The sequence below is a fragment of the Nerophis ophidion genome, linkage group LG08 (assembly GCF_033978795.1).
Source record: "Nerophis ophidion isolate RoL-2023_Sa linkage group LG08, RoL_Noph_v1.0, whole genome shotgun sequence".
NCBI lineage: Eukaryota > Metazoa > Chordata > Actinopteri > Syngnathiformes > Syngnathidae > Nerophis > Nerophis ophidion.
This window is the reverse complement of record NC_084618.1, coordinates 2,631,584-2,651,015: the sequence shown is the minus strand read 5'-3', so window position 1 is coordinate 2,651,015 and position 19,432 is coordinate 2,631,584. Positions and strand designations below refer to the sequence as shown.

Sequence of the window (19,432 nt, the reverse complement as noted above, 5' to 3'; positions counted from 1 at the left end):
CTGGGACGCTAGGTACACCATTGAGTCCTCTAGAACGTCGTGGGCTTCAAATCAACAAAACGTCGATGAAGCAGGGTCCCCACCCGAAGACCCCAATGACATACTTACCCTCCCTTTCACCACTCCACACTGACTGCTACCATCAAGACTGTTCCTACTTACCAAAGGGATTGAAACATCGAGTTCTAGTTGCTTTACGTATATTAGTGGTGGGCAAATTAATGCGTTAATTATGAGTTAACTCATCAATCTATTAACGCCGACAATTATTTTATCGCACATTTGCGTATGTTGTTTACATGCTTTTATTTTGTTAACGCCTTTTCTTAACAAGATGGCGTCGCCCGGCGTGGAGGGGCTCTTGGTAAAGATGGAACATTTGGCAAAAATAGCGGACAATTCTGCAAATGTCATGACTGGCTTACAGCGTGGTCACTCCGGGATCACTTACGACCGCCAGACAATTCTGGATGTGGATAGATCGGGCCGTTTTGGACTGAATGAGGCGTGCTTGCTAGAGCGGCTAGCTAGCATGGGAATACTTTGCCGGCTACATCCAGCGGCCTGTGAAGCAGCGGAGTATATGTGTTGTCTGTCTATTTATGAATAATGCAGACCAGGAGTGTTGGCTGACTTCTTAACGTTTGCTTTCAGAGCGTGCATATCACAACATACAAGATGCCGTCATGGCGACACAACCTATACATGCTCCTCACTCCTGTTGCATGCTGGGTAGGGTAGTTCTCATAACATCACAATATAGTACCATGTATATGATGCCTTCAGTTTATCAAAGCACCAAGCAAACAATCGGAAAATTCCCATCATATCAATTCCTAGATATGGTCATAATTATTTTAAGTGCACTACGCAGAATAAACACAACATTATTAATATTGCTACTACGGATCATTTGATCAAAAAATCCCTAAAACAGCCCACTACCTATAATATAGGTTTTTTAAACATAAGATCCCTGATCAAAAAAAATGTTTCTGCTGTTACCTCAGAAATTGCCTGTTCAGATGTTATGATTGTGGCTCAGAGATTTGTATGTAGATTATATTTATTTTCCATAACAAACAGGATAACTTAAATACCCTGGCAGTGGCAATAAGCTTAAATGTTTGTATTTACATTTTTGGAGTTGATTTTCATCAAATATGCTATTTAACTGCTACTGTTTAACAAGGACTGATTTAAATTGTGTTTGCACAACAAATGTTTTGGCGCTTTTGTTCATGTGGGAGAATATTCCAATAAAGGTGCACTACACACTACTTTTGAATTCATTATTGGGCTTTGTGTATACAATGCAGTTAATCGCGATTAATCAGAGAAATAGTGCGATTAACTTCGATTAAAAATGTTAATCGTTGCCCAGCCCTAATATATATATATATATATATATATATATGATGTTCCTGTAGGTATATAAGAGCACAAGTGATAAATAGAAGACTGCATCAGTAGTGATGATGATGATGTACAATCAGAAAAAAGAGAAAGTGTTTAGGATTCATTACTTTCCCGTCTTTATTGTTCTCTTCAAAGACCCGCCTCACCACCAACAGCATTTTGCTAGCAACTCATTCATTGTTCCAGCGCTAAAGATTAAATATCGCTTCATCGTCCTAATGATAATATTCATCATCCTATTAATAATCATAATAATAATAACTTCAGAGGCTGCATCAGAAAACCATGTTTGTCAAAAGCTTTAAAAAAAAAAAGGAATATTTACAGGAAAAGCATAAAACACTCATGAGGGACATTTGTCCAAATATTTCAAAGAAAAACAGATGCCCCCTAAACTATTTAGCTTCGGAAAAATGTGTGTGTGTATATATATATATATATATATATATATATATATACACACACACACATATGTACATATATATGTGTACATATATATATGTACATATATATGTACATATATATGTATATGTATAAACACACACACACTGTGTGTGTATATGTGTATATATATATATATATATATATGTGTATAAAAAATGCAGTTTAGTCAGTGAGTAAATACATTCTATTCTACAATCAGCACTAAGACATTGTGTACATCTTTCACCAGGATGCTTAAATCAACCTAACCAGCATCAATCTGTGCAAAAACATGCTGACCTTCTCTCTCTCTCTCTCTGTGTGTGTGTGTGTGTGTGTCCCGCATGCACACACACACACACACACAGAGAGAGAGAAAATGCTATGATCAGCAGTTTTTCTTGTCAACAGCACATTTGATATTGGAAATATTTGACATCTATTTATCCTTAAATTGCAGGCTTCAAATACATAATAATAATCATAATAATAACATCATGATACCATCATAATTATAACATAATGATATCATCATAATGATATCATCTGGCTTCCTAACATCACCACTTGCACACACCAGGAACTCATTATTATTGTACTTATTATTGTTTCATAAATATTTTATAAAACAATATCAAATACATGATTCTAATACTTAAGAGTGGGCACAAAATAATATACAATTAAAATGTGTGTATGAATTATTAAAATTGATAAATCTGAATAAAAATGTGTGTGCTAAATAATTCAGATAAAAACAAATATGAAAAAAGTGAAAATATAATTTACATGTGTTAAAAAATATGTCAAAATAAAAAAATGTGAATACTATTTTTTTTAATAAAATGTGTGCACAAAATCAAGTCAGATGTATTAAAAAATGTTTTACAAAAATGAACACAAACAAAATAAATCAGAATGTGTGTACTAAAATAATACAATTAGATTCCAAAAACAATTATGTATAGCAAAAAAAATAAAAAATGTGTACACTAAACTTTCTGTGTCGACGAAATGAATGAAAAGCTAAAAAAGACAAATTATTTTTGCAAAGCAAAGAAAAACCCGCCAAGACTCAAATTGAGGGACTCCCCAAAAGCACATTCAGGATGTTAGGAAGCCAGTGTGTGCAGTACTACTTCCTACTATCTACTGCACTGTGCAGTACTACTTCCTACTGCACTGTGCAGTACTACTTCCTACTAACTACTGCACTGTGCAGTACTACTTCCTACTATCTACTGCACTGTGCAGTACTACTTCATACTATCTACTGCACTGTGCAGTACTACTTCCTACTATCTACTGCACTGTGCAGTACTACTTCCTACTAACTACTGCACTGTGCAGTACTACTTCCTACTATCTACTGCACTGTGCAGTACTACTTCATACTATCTACTGCACTGTGCAGTACTACTTCCTACTATCTACTGCACTGTGCAGTACTACTTCCTACTAACTACTGCACTGTGCAGTACTACTTCCTACTATCTACTGCACTGTGCAGTACTACTTCCTACTGCACTGTGCAGTACTACTTCCTACTATCTACTGCACTGTGCAGTACTACTTCCTACTGCACTGTGCAGTACTACTTCCTACTAACTACTGCACTGTGCAGTACTACTTCCTACTATCTACTGCACTGTGCAGTACTACTTCATACTATCTACTGCACTGTGCAGTACTACTTCCTACTATCTACTGCACTGTGCAGTACTACTTCCTACTAACTACTGCACTGTGCAGTACTACTTCCTACTAACTACTGCACTGTGCAGTACTACTTCCTACTAACTACTGCACTGTGCAGTACTACTTCCTACTAACTACTGCACTGTGCAGTACTACTTCCTACTAACTACTGCACTGTGCAGTACTACTTCCTACTAACTACTGCACTGTGCAGTACTACTTCCTACTAACTACTGCACTGTGCAGTACTACTTCCTACTAACTACTGCACTGTGCAGTACTACTTCCTACTAACTACTGCACTGTGCAGTACTACTTCCTACTGCACTGTGCAGTACTACTTCCTACTGCACTGTGCAGTACTACTTCCTACTGCACTGTGCAGTACTACTTCCTACTAACTACTGCACTGTGCAGTACTACTTCCTACTAACTACTGCACTGTGCAGTACTACTTCCTACTAACTACTGCACTGTGTAGTACTACTTCCTACTAACTACTGCACTGTGCAGTACTACTTCCTACTAACTACTGCACTGTGCAGTACTACTTCCTACTAACTACTGCACTGTGCAGTACTACTTCCTACTGCACTGTGCAGTACTACTTCCTACTGCACTGTGCAGTACTACTTCCTACTAACTACTGCACTGTGCAGTACTACTTCCTACTAACTACTGCACTGTGCAGTACTACCTCCTACTAACTACTGCACTGTGCAGTACTACTTCCTACTAACTACTGCACTGTGCAGTACTACTTCCTACTGCACTGTGCAGTACTACTTCCTACTAACTACTGCACTGTGCAGTACTTAGTAGGAAGTAGTACTGCACTGTGCAGTACTACTTCCTACTGCACTGTGCAGTACTACTTCCTACTAACTACTGCACTGTGCAGTACTTAGTAGGAAGTAGTACTGCACTGTGCAGTACTACTTCCTACTGCACTGTGCAGTACTACTTCCTACTAACTACTGCACTGTGCAGTACTACTTTCTACTAAGTACTGCACTGTGCAGTACTACCTCCTACTAAGTACTGCACTTGGAAAATAAACATAGTACTCCTGTCAGAGAGACTACGTCCTCTGCAGTGGACATTGGGGTTGAGGTCCCACATTACATGTCCACTGTGGAGGACGCTGTCTTTAAAGTGGGACATATGTTGTGCACACACAAACACTCACACACACACACACACACACACACACACACAAACACACACTCCTGCCGGCATTTGAAAGCTGTGCTGGCAGACAGGAAGTGTGTGTGGAGAAAGAGGAAGTAAATAGCAAAGATAGAGTAAATATTGTGAATAGACATTTGAAATATCGTAGACAGGAGCGTATAGAAAATTGGAAGAAGAAAGTTGTATATATATGTGTGTGTGTGTATATATATATATATATATGTGTTGTAGAAGGTGTATTTACAGGTGGAGTATAATATCAGGTGGATACAATCAGCATTATTGATATGGACCACATTCTGTATTGCTAGAAAAGAGCAGCTTGTCTCCGAGTATTGCTTTCGTGTACGTGTAGCGGACGCCGTCTGCTCGCCGTCACAGAGGAGGGGCCAGAGAAAGGCGGGAAAAGAGGAGGAGGAGCTTAGTCTAGAAGTCAGAGAAGAGATCCTGGGGGCCCAGGTGGATGATGAAGGGGGCCAGGGCCCGTGGTTGGTAGAAGGGATTGTCAATGAAAAGACCTCCTGCAAGCAAAAAGACGCAGGAGTGAGACCTCCTCCCACAGATTGTTCACCAGACACAGGGATGACATGAACAGCTGATTTGATGCTAAGCTAACAGGCTAGTCTTTGGGAAAGGAGTTGATTGTTCCAGAACTCTCAAATAGAAATACACTTTTACACTTTAATGAGGGAGATTGCAAAACATACTTCATGTTTCTTCAAACTAAATACATTATTTAGTCTATTATATCCCAATAATAAATCACATTAAAATACATTTAGTTTATTATATCCCAATAATAAATCACATTAAAATACATTATTTAGTCTATTATATCCCAATAATAAATCACATGAAAATACATTATTTAGTCTATTATATCCCAATAATAAATCACATTAAAAAATGTTGCCGCTATGAATCCAGCAGGATTGATGTTTATGTCCTCACTATTAAATCTATGGTTGGAAAAAAATAACATTTTAGAAGTAAACACCAGATTTATGTGGGAAAATATATTTTAAAAAATCTATATTTAATGGGGTTTTTTAAATAAACTTATTTTGTCAATTTTGCATCCAACAGGTGCGCTAATGTCAAAACAATTACCAGGAAAAAAAAAATATATATATATACACACACACACACACATACATACATTTAATTTAGTATACTGTAAAAATAAACCACATTTAATGTTCACACTTTAAATCCAGCAAAATTGCTGTTTATGTTGGCAGTATTAAACCTATATTTGAAAAAAATATATATTTTCAAAGTAAACGCCAAATTTATGTGGGAAAATATTCGTAAAATATATTTAATTCATGTTTTATTTTAAATAAATCTTAATTTATTTTGTTAATTTTGCAGCAAACAGGTGCGCTGTTGTCAAAACACTCATTATTAAATATGTGTACATACATATATGTGTGTGTGTATACACATATATGTGTATATATATATATATATATATATACATATATATATATATATATATGTGTATATATATATATATACACACATATATATGTATATATACATATATATATATATATATATACACACATATATATGTATATACACATATATATGTATATATATACATACATACAGACATATAAATATGTAGTACATGTATATGCATTTTACATATATACATACACTGTATATATATATATATATATATACATACATATACACACACAATGTCTTCTATTTTACCAAAGTAATTTACAAAAGGTAAACATGCTAGGCTAGAGGCTACTTGCAGCTACACGACAGCTAAGCACACAATAGAGATAGGTGACAATCACTGAACAAATATAAACAACTAATAAATAATTATAATGTAGTAATTATAGTTGCACACACAAAGTCTCCAAGACATAAAATATCCAGTAAGAAATGTGTCGGCATCATTCTGCTCACTGCAAGGTGAGTGAGGTTCACTTCATAAATGATTGTAACAAATAGTTGTCTTGAAAAGCAAAACACCACTCCACTTCACCTTAAAGACGGACATTCCAAAGGTGACTAATAAATAGGTGGGGGTTTTCATAGCTCAGCAAAAAGACAGCAGGCAGAGTTGCACTTTTTTAGAAATAAACTTTATTCCAACACAATGATTGCTTTTCTTTCTTTTTTTTACATGAATCAACTTCTTCCTGCCAAAAGTGGAGGGATTTCAAATTCACAGTAAACAAATCCTTCAAGTGCTTGACTTGGAGAAAACCCTGCAGTATGATCCTGGCTGGGAGTAATAATAATAATAATAATAATAATCATCATCATCATTTCCCCAGCAAGGTGTGTCCTAAAAGAAGTGGTAGTGTGGGACAGGGTAGGCGGGCACTTTCATGACGGGCAACAGAAGCATTCCTTTGGGCACACCTGAGGAGGAAGAACAGCAGCTTTGAAAGGAGGACACGCCCACAACGCTGCCTTGCTAGGAGGACACGCCCACAACGCTAGGCAGGACGCTGCCTTGCTAGGAGGACACGCCCACAACGCTAGGCAGGACGCTGCCTCGCGAGGAGGACACGCCCACAACGCTAGGCAGGACGCTGCCTCGCGAGGAGGACACGCCCACAACGCTAGGCAGGACGCTGCCTCGCGAGGAGGACACGCCCATAATGCTAGGCAGGACGCTGCCTCGCGAGGAGGACACGCCCACAACGCCAGGCAGGACGCTGCCTCGCGAGGAGGACACGCCCCTAACGCTAGGCAGGACGCTGCCTCGCGAGGAGGACACGCCCACAACGCTAGGCAGGACGCTGCCTCGCGAGGAGGACACGCCCACAACGCTAGGCAGGACGCTGCCTCGCTAGGAGGACACGCCCACAACGCTAGGCAGGACGCTGCCTCGCTAGGAGGACACGCCCATAACGCCAGGCAGGACGCTACGCCCACAACGCCAGGCAGGACGCTGCCTCGCGAGGAGGACACGCCCACAACGCTAGGCAGGACGCTGCCTCGCTAGGAAGACACGCCCACAACGCTAGGCAGGACGCTGCCTCGCTAGGAAGACACGCCCACAACGCTAGGCAGGACGCTGCCTCGCTAGGAAGACACGCCCACAACGCTAGGCAGGACGCTGCCTCGCTAGGAGGACACGCCCACAACGCCAGGCAGGACGCTGCCTCGCGAGGAGGACACGCCCACAACGCTAGGCAGGACGCTGCCTCGCTAGGAAGACACGCCCACAACGCTAGGCAGGACGCTGCCTCGCTAGGAAGACACGCCCACAACGCTAGGCAGGACGCTGGCTCGCGAGGAGGACACGCCCACAACGCTAGGCAGGACGCTGCCTCGCTAGGAAGACACGCCCACAACGCTAGGCAGGACGCTGCCTCGCTAGGAGGACACGCCCACAACGCTAGGCAGGACGCTGCCTCGCTAGGAGGACACGCCCACAACGCCAGGCAGGACGCTGCCTCGCGAGGAGGACACGCCCACAACGCTAGGCAGGACGATGCCTCGCGAGGAGGACACGCCCACAACGCCAGGCAGGACGCTGCCTCGCGAGGAGGACACGCCCCTAACGCTAGGCAGGACGCTGCCTCGCTAGGAAGACACGCCCACAACGCTAGGCAGGACGCTGCCTCGCTAGGAGGACACGCCCACAACGCTAGGCAGGACGCTGCCTCGCTAGGAGGACACGCCCACAACGCCAGGCAGGACGCTGCCTCGCGAGGAGGACACGCCCACAACGCTAGGCAGGACGCTGCCTCGCGAGGAGGACACGCCCCTAACGCTAGGCAGGACGCTGCCTCGCGAGGAGGACACGCCCACAACGCTAGGCAGGACGCTGCCTCGCGAGGAGGACACGCCCACAACGCTAGGCAGGACGCTGCCTCGCGAGGAGGACACGCCCACAACGCTAGGCAGGACGCTGCCTCGCGAGGAGGACACGCCCACAACGCTAGGCAGGACGGTGCCTCGCGAGGAGGACACGCCCACAACGCTAGGCAGGACGGTGCCTCGCGAGGAGGACACGCCCACAACGCTAGGCAGGACGGTGCCTCGCGAGGAGGACACGCCCACAACGCTAGGCAGGACGCTGCCTCGCGAGGAGGACACGCCCACAACGCTAGGCAGGACGCTGCCTCGCGAGGAGGACACGCCCACAACGCTAGGCAGGACGCTGCCTCGCGAGGAGGACACGCCCACAACGCTAGGCAGGACGCTGCCTCGCGAGGAGGACACGCCCACAACGCTAGGCAGGACGCTGCCTCGCGAGGAGGACACGCCCACAACGCTAGGCAGGACGCTGCCTCGCGAGGAGGACACGCCCACAACGCTAGGCAGGACGCTGCCTCGCGAGGAGGACACGCCCACAACGCTAGGCAGGACGCTGCCTCGCGAGGAGGACACGCCCACAACGCTAGGCAGGACGCTGCCTCGCGAGGAGGACACGCCCACAACGCTAGGCAGGACGCTGCCTCGCGAGGAGGACACGCCCACAACGCTAGGCAGGACGCTGCCTCGCGAGGAGGACACGCCCACAACGCTAGGCAGGACGCTGCCTCGCGAGGAGGACACGCCCACAACGCTAGGCAGGACGCTGCCTCGCGAGGAGGACACGCCCACAACGCTAGGCAGGACGCTGCCTCGCGAGGAGGACACGCCCACAACGCTAGGCAGGACGCTGCCTCGCGAGGAGGACACGCCCACAACGCTAGGCAGGACGCTGCCTCGCGAGGAGGACACGCCCACAACGCTAGGCAGGACGCTGCCTCGCGAGGAGGACACGCCCACAACGCTAGGCAGGACGCTGCCTCGCGAGGAGGACACGCCCACAACGCTAGGCAGGACGCTGCCTCGCGAGGAGGACACGCCCACAACGCTAGGCAGGACGCTGCCTCGCGAGGAGGACACGCCCACAACGCTAGGCAGGACGCTGCCTCGCGAGGAGGACACGCCCACAACGCTAGGCAGGACGCTGCCTCGCGAGGAGGACACGCCCACAACGCTAGGCAGGACGCTGCCTCGCGAGGAGGACACGCCCACAACGCTAGGCAGGACGCTGCCTCGCGAGGAGGACACGCCCACAACGCTAGGCAGGACGCTGCCTCGCGAGGAGGACACGCCCACAACGCTAGGCAGGACGCTGCCTCGCGAGGAGGACACGCCCACAACGCTAGGGTTAGTTGTTAGAAGTTTGGATGAAGAGAAAGCAGGAGACAGGATGAGAAGCAGGTGTTAGTTGGGAAGGATCCTGCTGTGCAAACATTTAAATATTCAATAAAAGCACGTATGCAACATGACAACAACGAGGCAGCACAGACTTAAAATAACTTTTCTGATCATTGGAAACAAAATCCTGACAACAAAGAAGCTAACTTTCATATTGCTCTTCTTCAGGCTCGTTAACTAGTTACTAGTTACTAGTTACTAGTGACTGACTACAGCGTCTCTGCTGATGGCACACCAGTAAGTAGTACACACCAGTAAGTAGTACACACCAGTAAGTAGTACACACCAGTAACTAGTGCACACCAGTAAGTAGGACACACCAGTAACTAGTGCACACCAGTAAGTAGTACACACCAGTAACTAGTACACACCAGTAAGTAGTACACACCAGTAACTAGTGCACACCAGTAACTAGTGCACACCAGTAAGTAGGACACACCAGTAACTAGTACACACCAGTAAGTAGTACACACCAGTAACTAGTGCACACCAGTAAGTAGTACACACCAGTAAGTAGTACACACCAGTAAGTAGTACACACCAGTAAGTAGTACACACCAGTAACTAGTACACACCAGTAAGTAGTACACACCAGTAAGTAGTACACACCAGTAAGTAGGACACACCAGTAAGTAGTACACACCAGTAACTAGTACACACCAGTAAGTAGTACACACCAGTAACTAGTACACACCAGTAAGTAGTACACACCAGTAAGTAGTACACACCAGTAACTAGTACACACCAGTAAGTAGTACACACCAGTAAGTAGTACACACCAGTAAGTAGTGCACACCAGTAACTAGTACACACCAGTAAGTAGTACACACCAGTAACTAGTACACACCAGTAAGTAGTGCACACCAGTAAGTAGTACACACCAGTAACTAGTACACACCAGTAAGTAGTACACACCAGTAAGTAGTGCACACCAGTAACTAGTACACACCAGTAAGTAGTACACACCAGTAAGTAGTACACACCAGTAAGTAGTGCACACCAGTAACTAGTGCACACCAGTAACTAGTACACACCAGTAACTAGTACACACCAGTAAGTAGTGCACACCAGTAACTAGTACACACCAGTAAGTAGTGCACACCAGTAACTAGTACACACCAGTAAGTAGTACACACCAGTAAGTAGTGCACACCAGTAACTAGTACACACCAGTAACTAGTACACACCAGTAACTAGTACACACCAGTAACTAGTACACACCAGTAAGTAGTACACACCAGTAAGTAGTGCACACCAGTAAGTAGTACACACCAGTAAGTAGTACACACCAGTAACTAGTACACACCAGTAACTAGTACACACCAGTAAGGAGTACACACCAGTAACTAGTACACACCAGTAACTAGTACACACCAGTAACTAGTACACACCAGTAACTAGTACACACCAGTAAGTAGTGCACACCAGTAAGTAGGACACACCAGTAAGTAGGACACACCAGTAAGTAGTACACACCAGTAAGTAGGACACACCAGTAAGTAGTGCACACCAGTAAGTAGGACACACCAGTAAGTAGGACACACCAGTAAGTAGGACACACCAGTAAGTAGTACACACCAGTAACTAGTACACACCAGTAACTAGTACACACCAGTAAGTAGTGCACACCAGTAAGTAGGACACACCAGTAAGTAGTACACACCAGTAAGTAGTACACACCAGTAAGTAGTACACACCAGTAAGTAGTGCACACCAGTAAGTAGTACACACCAGTAAGTAGTACACACCAGTAAGTAGTACACACCAGTAAGTAGTGCACACCAGTAAGTAGTACACACCAGTAAGTAGTGCACACCAGTAAGTAGTACACACCAGTAAGTAGGACACACCAGTAACTAGTACACACCAGTAAGTAGGACACACCAGTAACTAGTACACACCAGTAAGTAGTACACACCAGTAACTAGTACACACCAGTAAGTAGTACACACCAGTAAGTAGTGCACACCAGTAAGTAGTGCACACCAGTAAGTAGGACACACCAGTAAGTAGTACACACCAGTAAGTAGTGCACACCAGTAAGTAGTACACACCAGTAACTAGTACACACCAGTAAGTAGTACACACCAGTAAGTAGTACACACCAGTAAGTAGTGCACACCAGTAAGTTGTACACACCAGTAACTAGTACACACCAGTAAGTAGTACACACCAGTAACTAGTACACACCAGTAAGTAGTGCACACCAGTAAGTAGTACACACCAGTAACTAGTACACACCAGTAAGTAGTACACACCAGTAACTAGTGCACACCAGTAAGTAGTGCACACCAGTAAGTAGTACACACCAGTAACTAGTACACACCAGTAAGTAGTGCACACCAGTAACTAGTACACACCAGTAAGTAGTACACACCAGTAAGTAGTACACACCAGTAAGTAGTACACACCAGTAAGTAGTACACACCAGTAAGTAGTACACACCAGTAAGTAGTGCACACCAGTAAGTAGTGCACACCAGTAAGTAGTGCACACCAGTAAGTAGTACACACCAGTAAGTAGTACACACCAGTAAGTAGTACACACCAGTAAGTAGTACACACCAGTAAGTAGTACACACCAGTAAGTAGTACACACCAGTAAGTAGTACACACCAGTAAGTAGTGCACACCAGTAAGTAGTGCACACCAGTAAGTAGTACACACCAGTAAGTAGTGCACACCAGTAACTAGTACACACCAGTAAGTAGTGCACACCAGTAAGTAGGACACACCAGTAAGTAGTGCACACCAGTAAGTAGTGCACACCAGTAAGTAGTACACACCAGTAAGTAGTACACACCAGTAAGTAGTACACACCAGTAAGTAGTACACACCAGTAAGTAGTACACACCAGTAAGTAGTACACACCAGTAAGTAGTGCACACCAGTAAGTAGTACACACCAGTAAGTAGTGCACACCAGTAAGTAGTGCACACCAGTAAGTAGTACACACCAGTAAGTAGTACACACCAGTAAGTAGTACACACCAGTAAGTAGGACACACCAGTAACTAGTACACACCAGTAAGTAGTACACACCAGTAAGTAGGACACACCAGTAACTAGTACACACCAGTAAGTAGGACACACCAGTAACTAGTACACACCAGTAAGTAGTACACACCAGTAAGTAGGACACACCAGTAAGTAGTGCACACCAGTAAGTAGTGCACACCAGTAAGTAGTGCACACCAGTAAGTAGGACACACCAGTAAGTAGTACACACCAGTAAGTAGTGCACACCAGTAAGTAGTACACACCAGTAACTAGTACACACCAGTAAGTAGTACACACCAGTAACTAGTACACACCAGTAACTAGTACACACCAGTAAGTAGTACACACCAGTAAGTAGTACACACCAGTAAGTAGTACACACCAGTAAGTAGTACACACCAGTAAGTAGTGCACACCAGTAAGTAGTGCACACCAGTAAGTAGTACACACCAGTAAGTAGTACACACCAGTAAGTAGTACACACCAGTAAGTAGTACACACCAGTAAGTAGTACACACCAGTAAGTAGTGCACACCAGTAAGTAGTACACACCAGTAAGTAGTGCACACCAGTAAGTAGTACACACCAGTAAGTAGGACACACCAGTAACTAGTACACACCAGTAAGTAGGACACACCAGTAAGTAGTGCACACCAGTAAGTAGTGCACACCAGTAAGTAGTACACACCAGTAAGTAGTACACACCAGTAAGTAGTACACACCAGTAAGTAGTACACACCAGTAAGTAGTACACACCAGTAAGTAGTACACACCAGTAAGTAGTACACACCAGTAACTAGTACACACCAGTAAGTAGTGCACACCAGTAAGTAGTGCACACCAGTAAGTAGGACACACCAGTAAGTAGTACACACCAGTAAGTAGTGCACACCAGTAAGTAGTACACACCAGTAACTAGTACACACCAGTAAGTAGTACACACCAGTAACTAGTACACACCAGTAAGTAGTGCACACCAGTAAGTTGTACACACCAGTAACTAGTACACACCAGTAAGTAGTACACACCAGTAACTAGTACACACCAGTAAGTAGTGCACACCAGTAAGTAGTACACACCAGTAACTAGTACACACCAGTAAGTAGTGCACACCAGTAAGTAGTACACACCAGTAACTAGTACACACCAGTAAGTAGTGCACACCAGTAACTAGTACACACCAGTAAGTAGTACACACCAGTAAGTAGTACACACCAGTAAGTAGGACACACCAGTAACTAGTACACACCAGTAAGTAGGACACACCAGTAACTAGTACACACCAGTAAGTAGTACACACCAGTAAGTAGGACACACCAGTAAGTAGTACACACCAGTAAGTAGTACACACCAGTAAGTAGTACACACCAGTAACTAGTACACACCAGTAAGTAGTACACACCAGTAAGTAGTACACACCAGTAACTAGTACACACCAGTAAGTAGTGCACACCAGTAAGTAGTGCACACCAGTAAGTAGGACACACCAGTAAGTAGTACACACCAGTAAGTAGTGCACACCAGTAAGTAGTGCACACCAGTAACTAGTACACACCAGTAAGTAGTACACACCAGTAACTAGTACACACCAGTAAGTAGTACACACCAGTAACTAGTACACACCAGTAAGTAGTGCACACCAGTAAGTTGTACACACCAGTAACTAGTACACACCAGTAAGTAGTACACACCAGTAACTAGTACACACCAGTAAGTAGTGCACACCAGTAAGTAGTACACACCAGTAACTAGTACACACCAGTAACTAGTACACACCAGTAAGTAGTACACACCAGTAACTAGTACACACCAGTAAGTAGTGCACACCAGTAAGTAGTACACACCAGTAAGTAGTGCACACCAGTAAGTAGTACACACCAGTAACTAGTACACACCAGTAAGTAGTACACACCAGTAACTAGTACACACCAGTAAGTAGTGCACACCAGTAAGTTGTACACACCAGTAACTAGTACACACCAGTAAGTAGTACACACCAGTAAGTAGTACACACCAGTAAGTAGTACACACCAGTAAGTAGTGCACACCAGTAAGTAGTGCACACCAGTAAGTAGTACACACCAGTAAGTAGTACACACCAGTAAGTAGTACACACCAGTAAGTAGTACACACCAGTAAGTAGTACACACCAGTAAGTAGTGCACACCAGTAAGTAGTGCACACCAGTAAGTAGTACACACCAGTAAGTAGTACACACCAGTAAGTAGTACACACCAGTAAGTAGTACACACCAGTAAGTAGTGCACACCAGTAAGTAGTGCACACCAGTAAGTAGTACACACCAGTAAGTAGTACACACCAGTAAGTAGTACACACCAGTAAGTAGTACACACCAGTAAGTAGTACACACCAGTAAGTAGTACACACCAGTAAGTAGTGCACACCAGTAAGTAGTACACACCAGTAAGTAGTGCACACCAGTAAGTAGTACACACCAGTAAGTAGTACACACCAGTAAGTAGTACACACCAGTAAGTAGTACACACCAGTAAGTAGTGCACACCAGTAAGTAGTACACACCAGTAAGTAGTACACACCAGTAAGTAGTGCACACCAGTAAGTAGTACACACCAGTAAGTAGTACACACCAGTAAGTAGTACACACCAGTAAGTAGTACACACCAGTAAGTAGTACACACCAGTAAGTAGTACACACCAGTAAGTAGTACACACCAGTAAGTAGTACACACCAGCCACCAATCACAGCAAGTCCAAAAAAAGGAAAGACATGAACCTTGGAAGCCACTTAGTGAGATTGTTGTTGTTATAAAGTGATTGTTTAGAAAGTTTATTGTTATAAAGTGATTGTTTAGAAAGTTTATTGTTATAAAGTGATTGTTTAGAAAGTTTGTTGTTATAAAGTGATTGTTTAGAAAGTTTATTGTTATAAAGTGATTGTTTAGAAAGTTTGTTGTTATAAAGTGATTGTTTAGAAAGTTTGTTGTTATAAAGTGATTGTTTAGAAAGCTGTCAGGGAGCAGAATGAACAAACAGGAAGTAAAGAAACATACCGTATGTGGGAGCAGCGGCGGCGGCGGCAGCTGCGGCGGCAGCGTGGCTGTAGGCGTACGGCGTCCCGAAACCTGCTGGTCACATGGTAATTGAGGTCAAATGGTACACTCCCACATATGAGGTCACATGGTACTTGAGGTCAAATGGTACACTCCCACATATGAGGTCACATGGTACTTGAGGTCAAATGGTACACTCCCACATATGAGGTCAAATGGTACACTCCCACATATGAGGTCACATGGTACACTCCCACATATGAGGTCACATGGTACACTCCCACATATGAGGTCACATGGTACACTCCCACATATGAGGTCACATGGTACACTCCCACATATGAGGTCACATGGTACACTCCCACATATGAGGTCACATGGTACACTCCCACATATGAGGTCACATGGTACACTCCCACATATGAGGTCACATGGTACACTCCCACATATGAGGTCACATGGTACACTCCCACATATGAGGTCACATGGTACTTGAGGTCAAATGGTACACTCCCACATATGAGGTCACATGGTACTTGAGGTCAAATGGTACACTCCCACATATGAGGTCAAATGGTACACTCCCACATATGAGGTCACATGGTACACTCCCACATATGAGGTCACATGGTACACTCCCACATATGAGGTCACATGGTACACTCCCACATATGAGGTCACATGGTACACGGTACACTCCCACATATGAGGTCACATGGTACACTCCCACATATGAGGTCACATGGTACACTCCCACATATGAGGTCACATGGTACACTCCCACATATGAGGTCACATGGTACTTGAGGTCAAATGGTACACTCCCACATATGAGGTCACATGGTACACTCCCACATATGAGGTCACATGGTACACTCCCACATATGAGGTCACATGGTACACTCCCACATATGAGGTCACATGGTACACTCCCACACATGAGGTCACATGGTACACTCCCACATATGAGGTCACATGGTACACTCCCACATATGAGGTCACATGGTACACTCCCACACATGAGGTCACATGGTACACTCCCACACATGAGGTCACATGGTACACTCCCACACATGAGGTCAAATGGTACACTCCCACATATGAGGTCAAATGGTACACTCCCACATATGAGGTCACATGGTACACTCCCACATATGAGGTCACATGGTACACTCCCACACATGAGGTCACATGGTACTTGAGGTCAAATGGTACACTCCCACACATGAGGTCACATGGTACACTCCCACACATGAGGTCACATGGTACACTCCCACACATGAGGTCACATGGTACACTCACACATATGAGGTCACATGGTACACTCCCACATATGAGGTCACATGGTACACTCCCACATATGAGGTCACATGGTACACTCCCACATATGAGGTCACATGGTACACTCCCACATATGAGGTCACATGGTACACTCCCACATATGAGGTCACATGGTACACTCCCACACATGAGGTCACATGGTACACTCCCACACATGAGGTCACATGGTACACTCCCACACATGAGGTCACATGGTACACTCCCACACATGAGGTCACATGGTACACTCCCACACATGAGGTCACATGGTACACTCCCACATATGAGGTCACATGGTACACTCCCACATATGAGGTCACATGGTACACTCCCACATATGAGGTCACATGGTACACTCCCACATATGAGGTCACATGGTACACTCCCACATATGAGGTCACATGGTACACTCCCACATATGAGGTCACATGGTACACTCCCACATATGAGGTCACATGGTACACTCCCACACATGAGGTCACATGGTACACTCCCACATATGAGGTCACATGGTACACTCCCACACATGAGGTCACATGGTACACTCCCACACATGAGGTCACATGGTACACTCCCACACATGAGGTCACATGGTACACTCCCACACATGAGGTCACATGGTACACTCCCACACATGAGGTCACATGGTACACTCCCACACATGAGGTCACATGGTACACTCCCACACATGAGGTCACATGGTACACTCCCACACATGAGGTCACATGGTACACTCCCACACATGAGGTCACATGGTACACTCCCACACATGAGGTCACATGGTACACTCCCACACATGAGGTCACATGGTACACTCCCACACATGAGGTCACATGGTACACTCCCACATATGAGGTCACATGGTACACTCCCACATATGAGGTCACATGGTACACTCCCACATATGAGGTCACATGGTACACTCCCACATATGAGGTCACATGGTACACTCCCACATATGAGGTCACATGGTACACTCCCACATATGAGGTCACATGGTACACTCCCACACATGAGGTCACATGGTACACTCCCACATATGAGGTCACATGGTACACTCCCACACATGAGGTCACATGGTACACTCCCACATATGAGGTCACATGGTACACTCCCACATATGAGGTCACATGGTACACTCCCACATGAGGTCACATGGTACACTCCCATACATGAGGTCACATGGTACACTCCCACATATGAGGTCACATGGTACACTCCCACACATGAGGTCACATGGTACACTCCCACACATGAGGTCACATGGTACACTCCCACATATGAGGTCACATGGTACACTCCCACATATGAGGTCACATGGTACACTCCCACACATGAGGTCACATGGTACACTCCCACATATGAGGTCACATGGTACACTCCCACACATGAGGTCACATGGTACACTCCCACACATGAGGTCACATGGTACACTCCCACATATGAGGTCACATGGTACACTCCCACATATGAGGTCACATGGTACACTCCCACACATGAGGTCACATGGTACACTCCCACACATGAGGTCACATGGTACACTCCCACACATGAGGTCACATGGTACACTCCCACACATGAGGTCACATGGTACACTCCCACACATGAGGTCACATGGTACACTCCCACATATGAGGTCACATGGTACACTCCCACATATGAGGTCACATGGTACACTCCCACACATGAGGTCACATGGTACACTCCCACATATGAGGTCACATGGTACACTCCCACATATGAGGTCACATGGTACACTCCCACATATGAGGTCACATGGTACACTCCCACATGAGGTCACATGGTACACTCCCACATATGAGGTCACATGGTACACTCCCACATATGAGGTCACATGGTACACTCCCACACATGAGGTCACATGGTACACTCCCACATATGAGGTCACATGGTACACTCCCACATATGAGGTCACATGGTACACTCCCACATATGAGGTCACATGGTACACTCCCACATATGAGGTCACATGGTACACTCCCACATATGAGGTCACATGGTACACTCCCACATATGAGGTCACATGGTACACTCCCACACATGAGGTCACATGGTACACTCCCACATATGAGGTCACATGGTACACTCCCACATATGAGGTCACATGGTACACTCCCACATATGAGGTCAC

General features: G+C 45.0%; 1 protein-coding gene across 1 annotated transcript in view; it reads right to left on the bottom strand.

The window, feature by feature from the left end:
* Positions 1-8,130: 8,130 nt before the first annotated feature.
* LOC133557138 (elastin-like) overlaps positions 8,131-19,432 on the bottom strand; it is a 30,496-nt gene continuing 19,194 nt past the window's right edge. The window contains exons 4-5 of the mRNA XM_061907381.1: positions 8,401-9,874; positions 8,131-8,298 (exon numbers count right to left, since the gene is read on the bottom strand). Of these exons, the coding sequence (XP_061763365.1) occupies positions 8,131-8,298; positions 8,401-9,874 (1,642 nt within the window). The remainder of the gene's footprint in view (positions 8,299-8,400; positions 9,875-19,432) is intronic.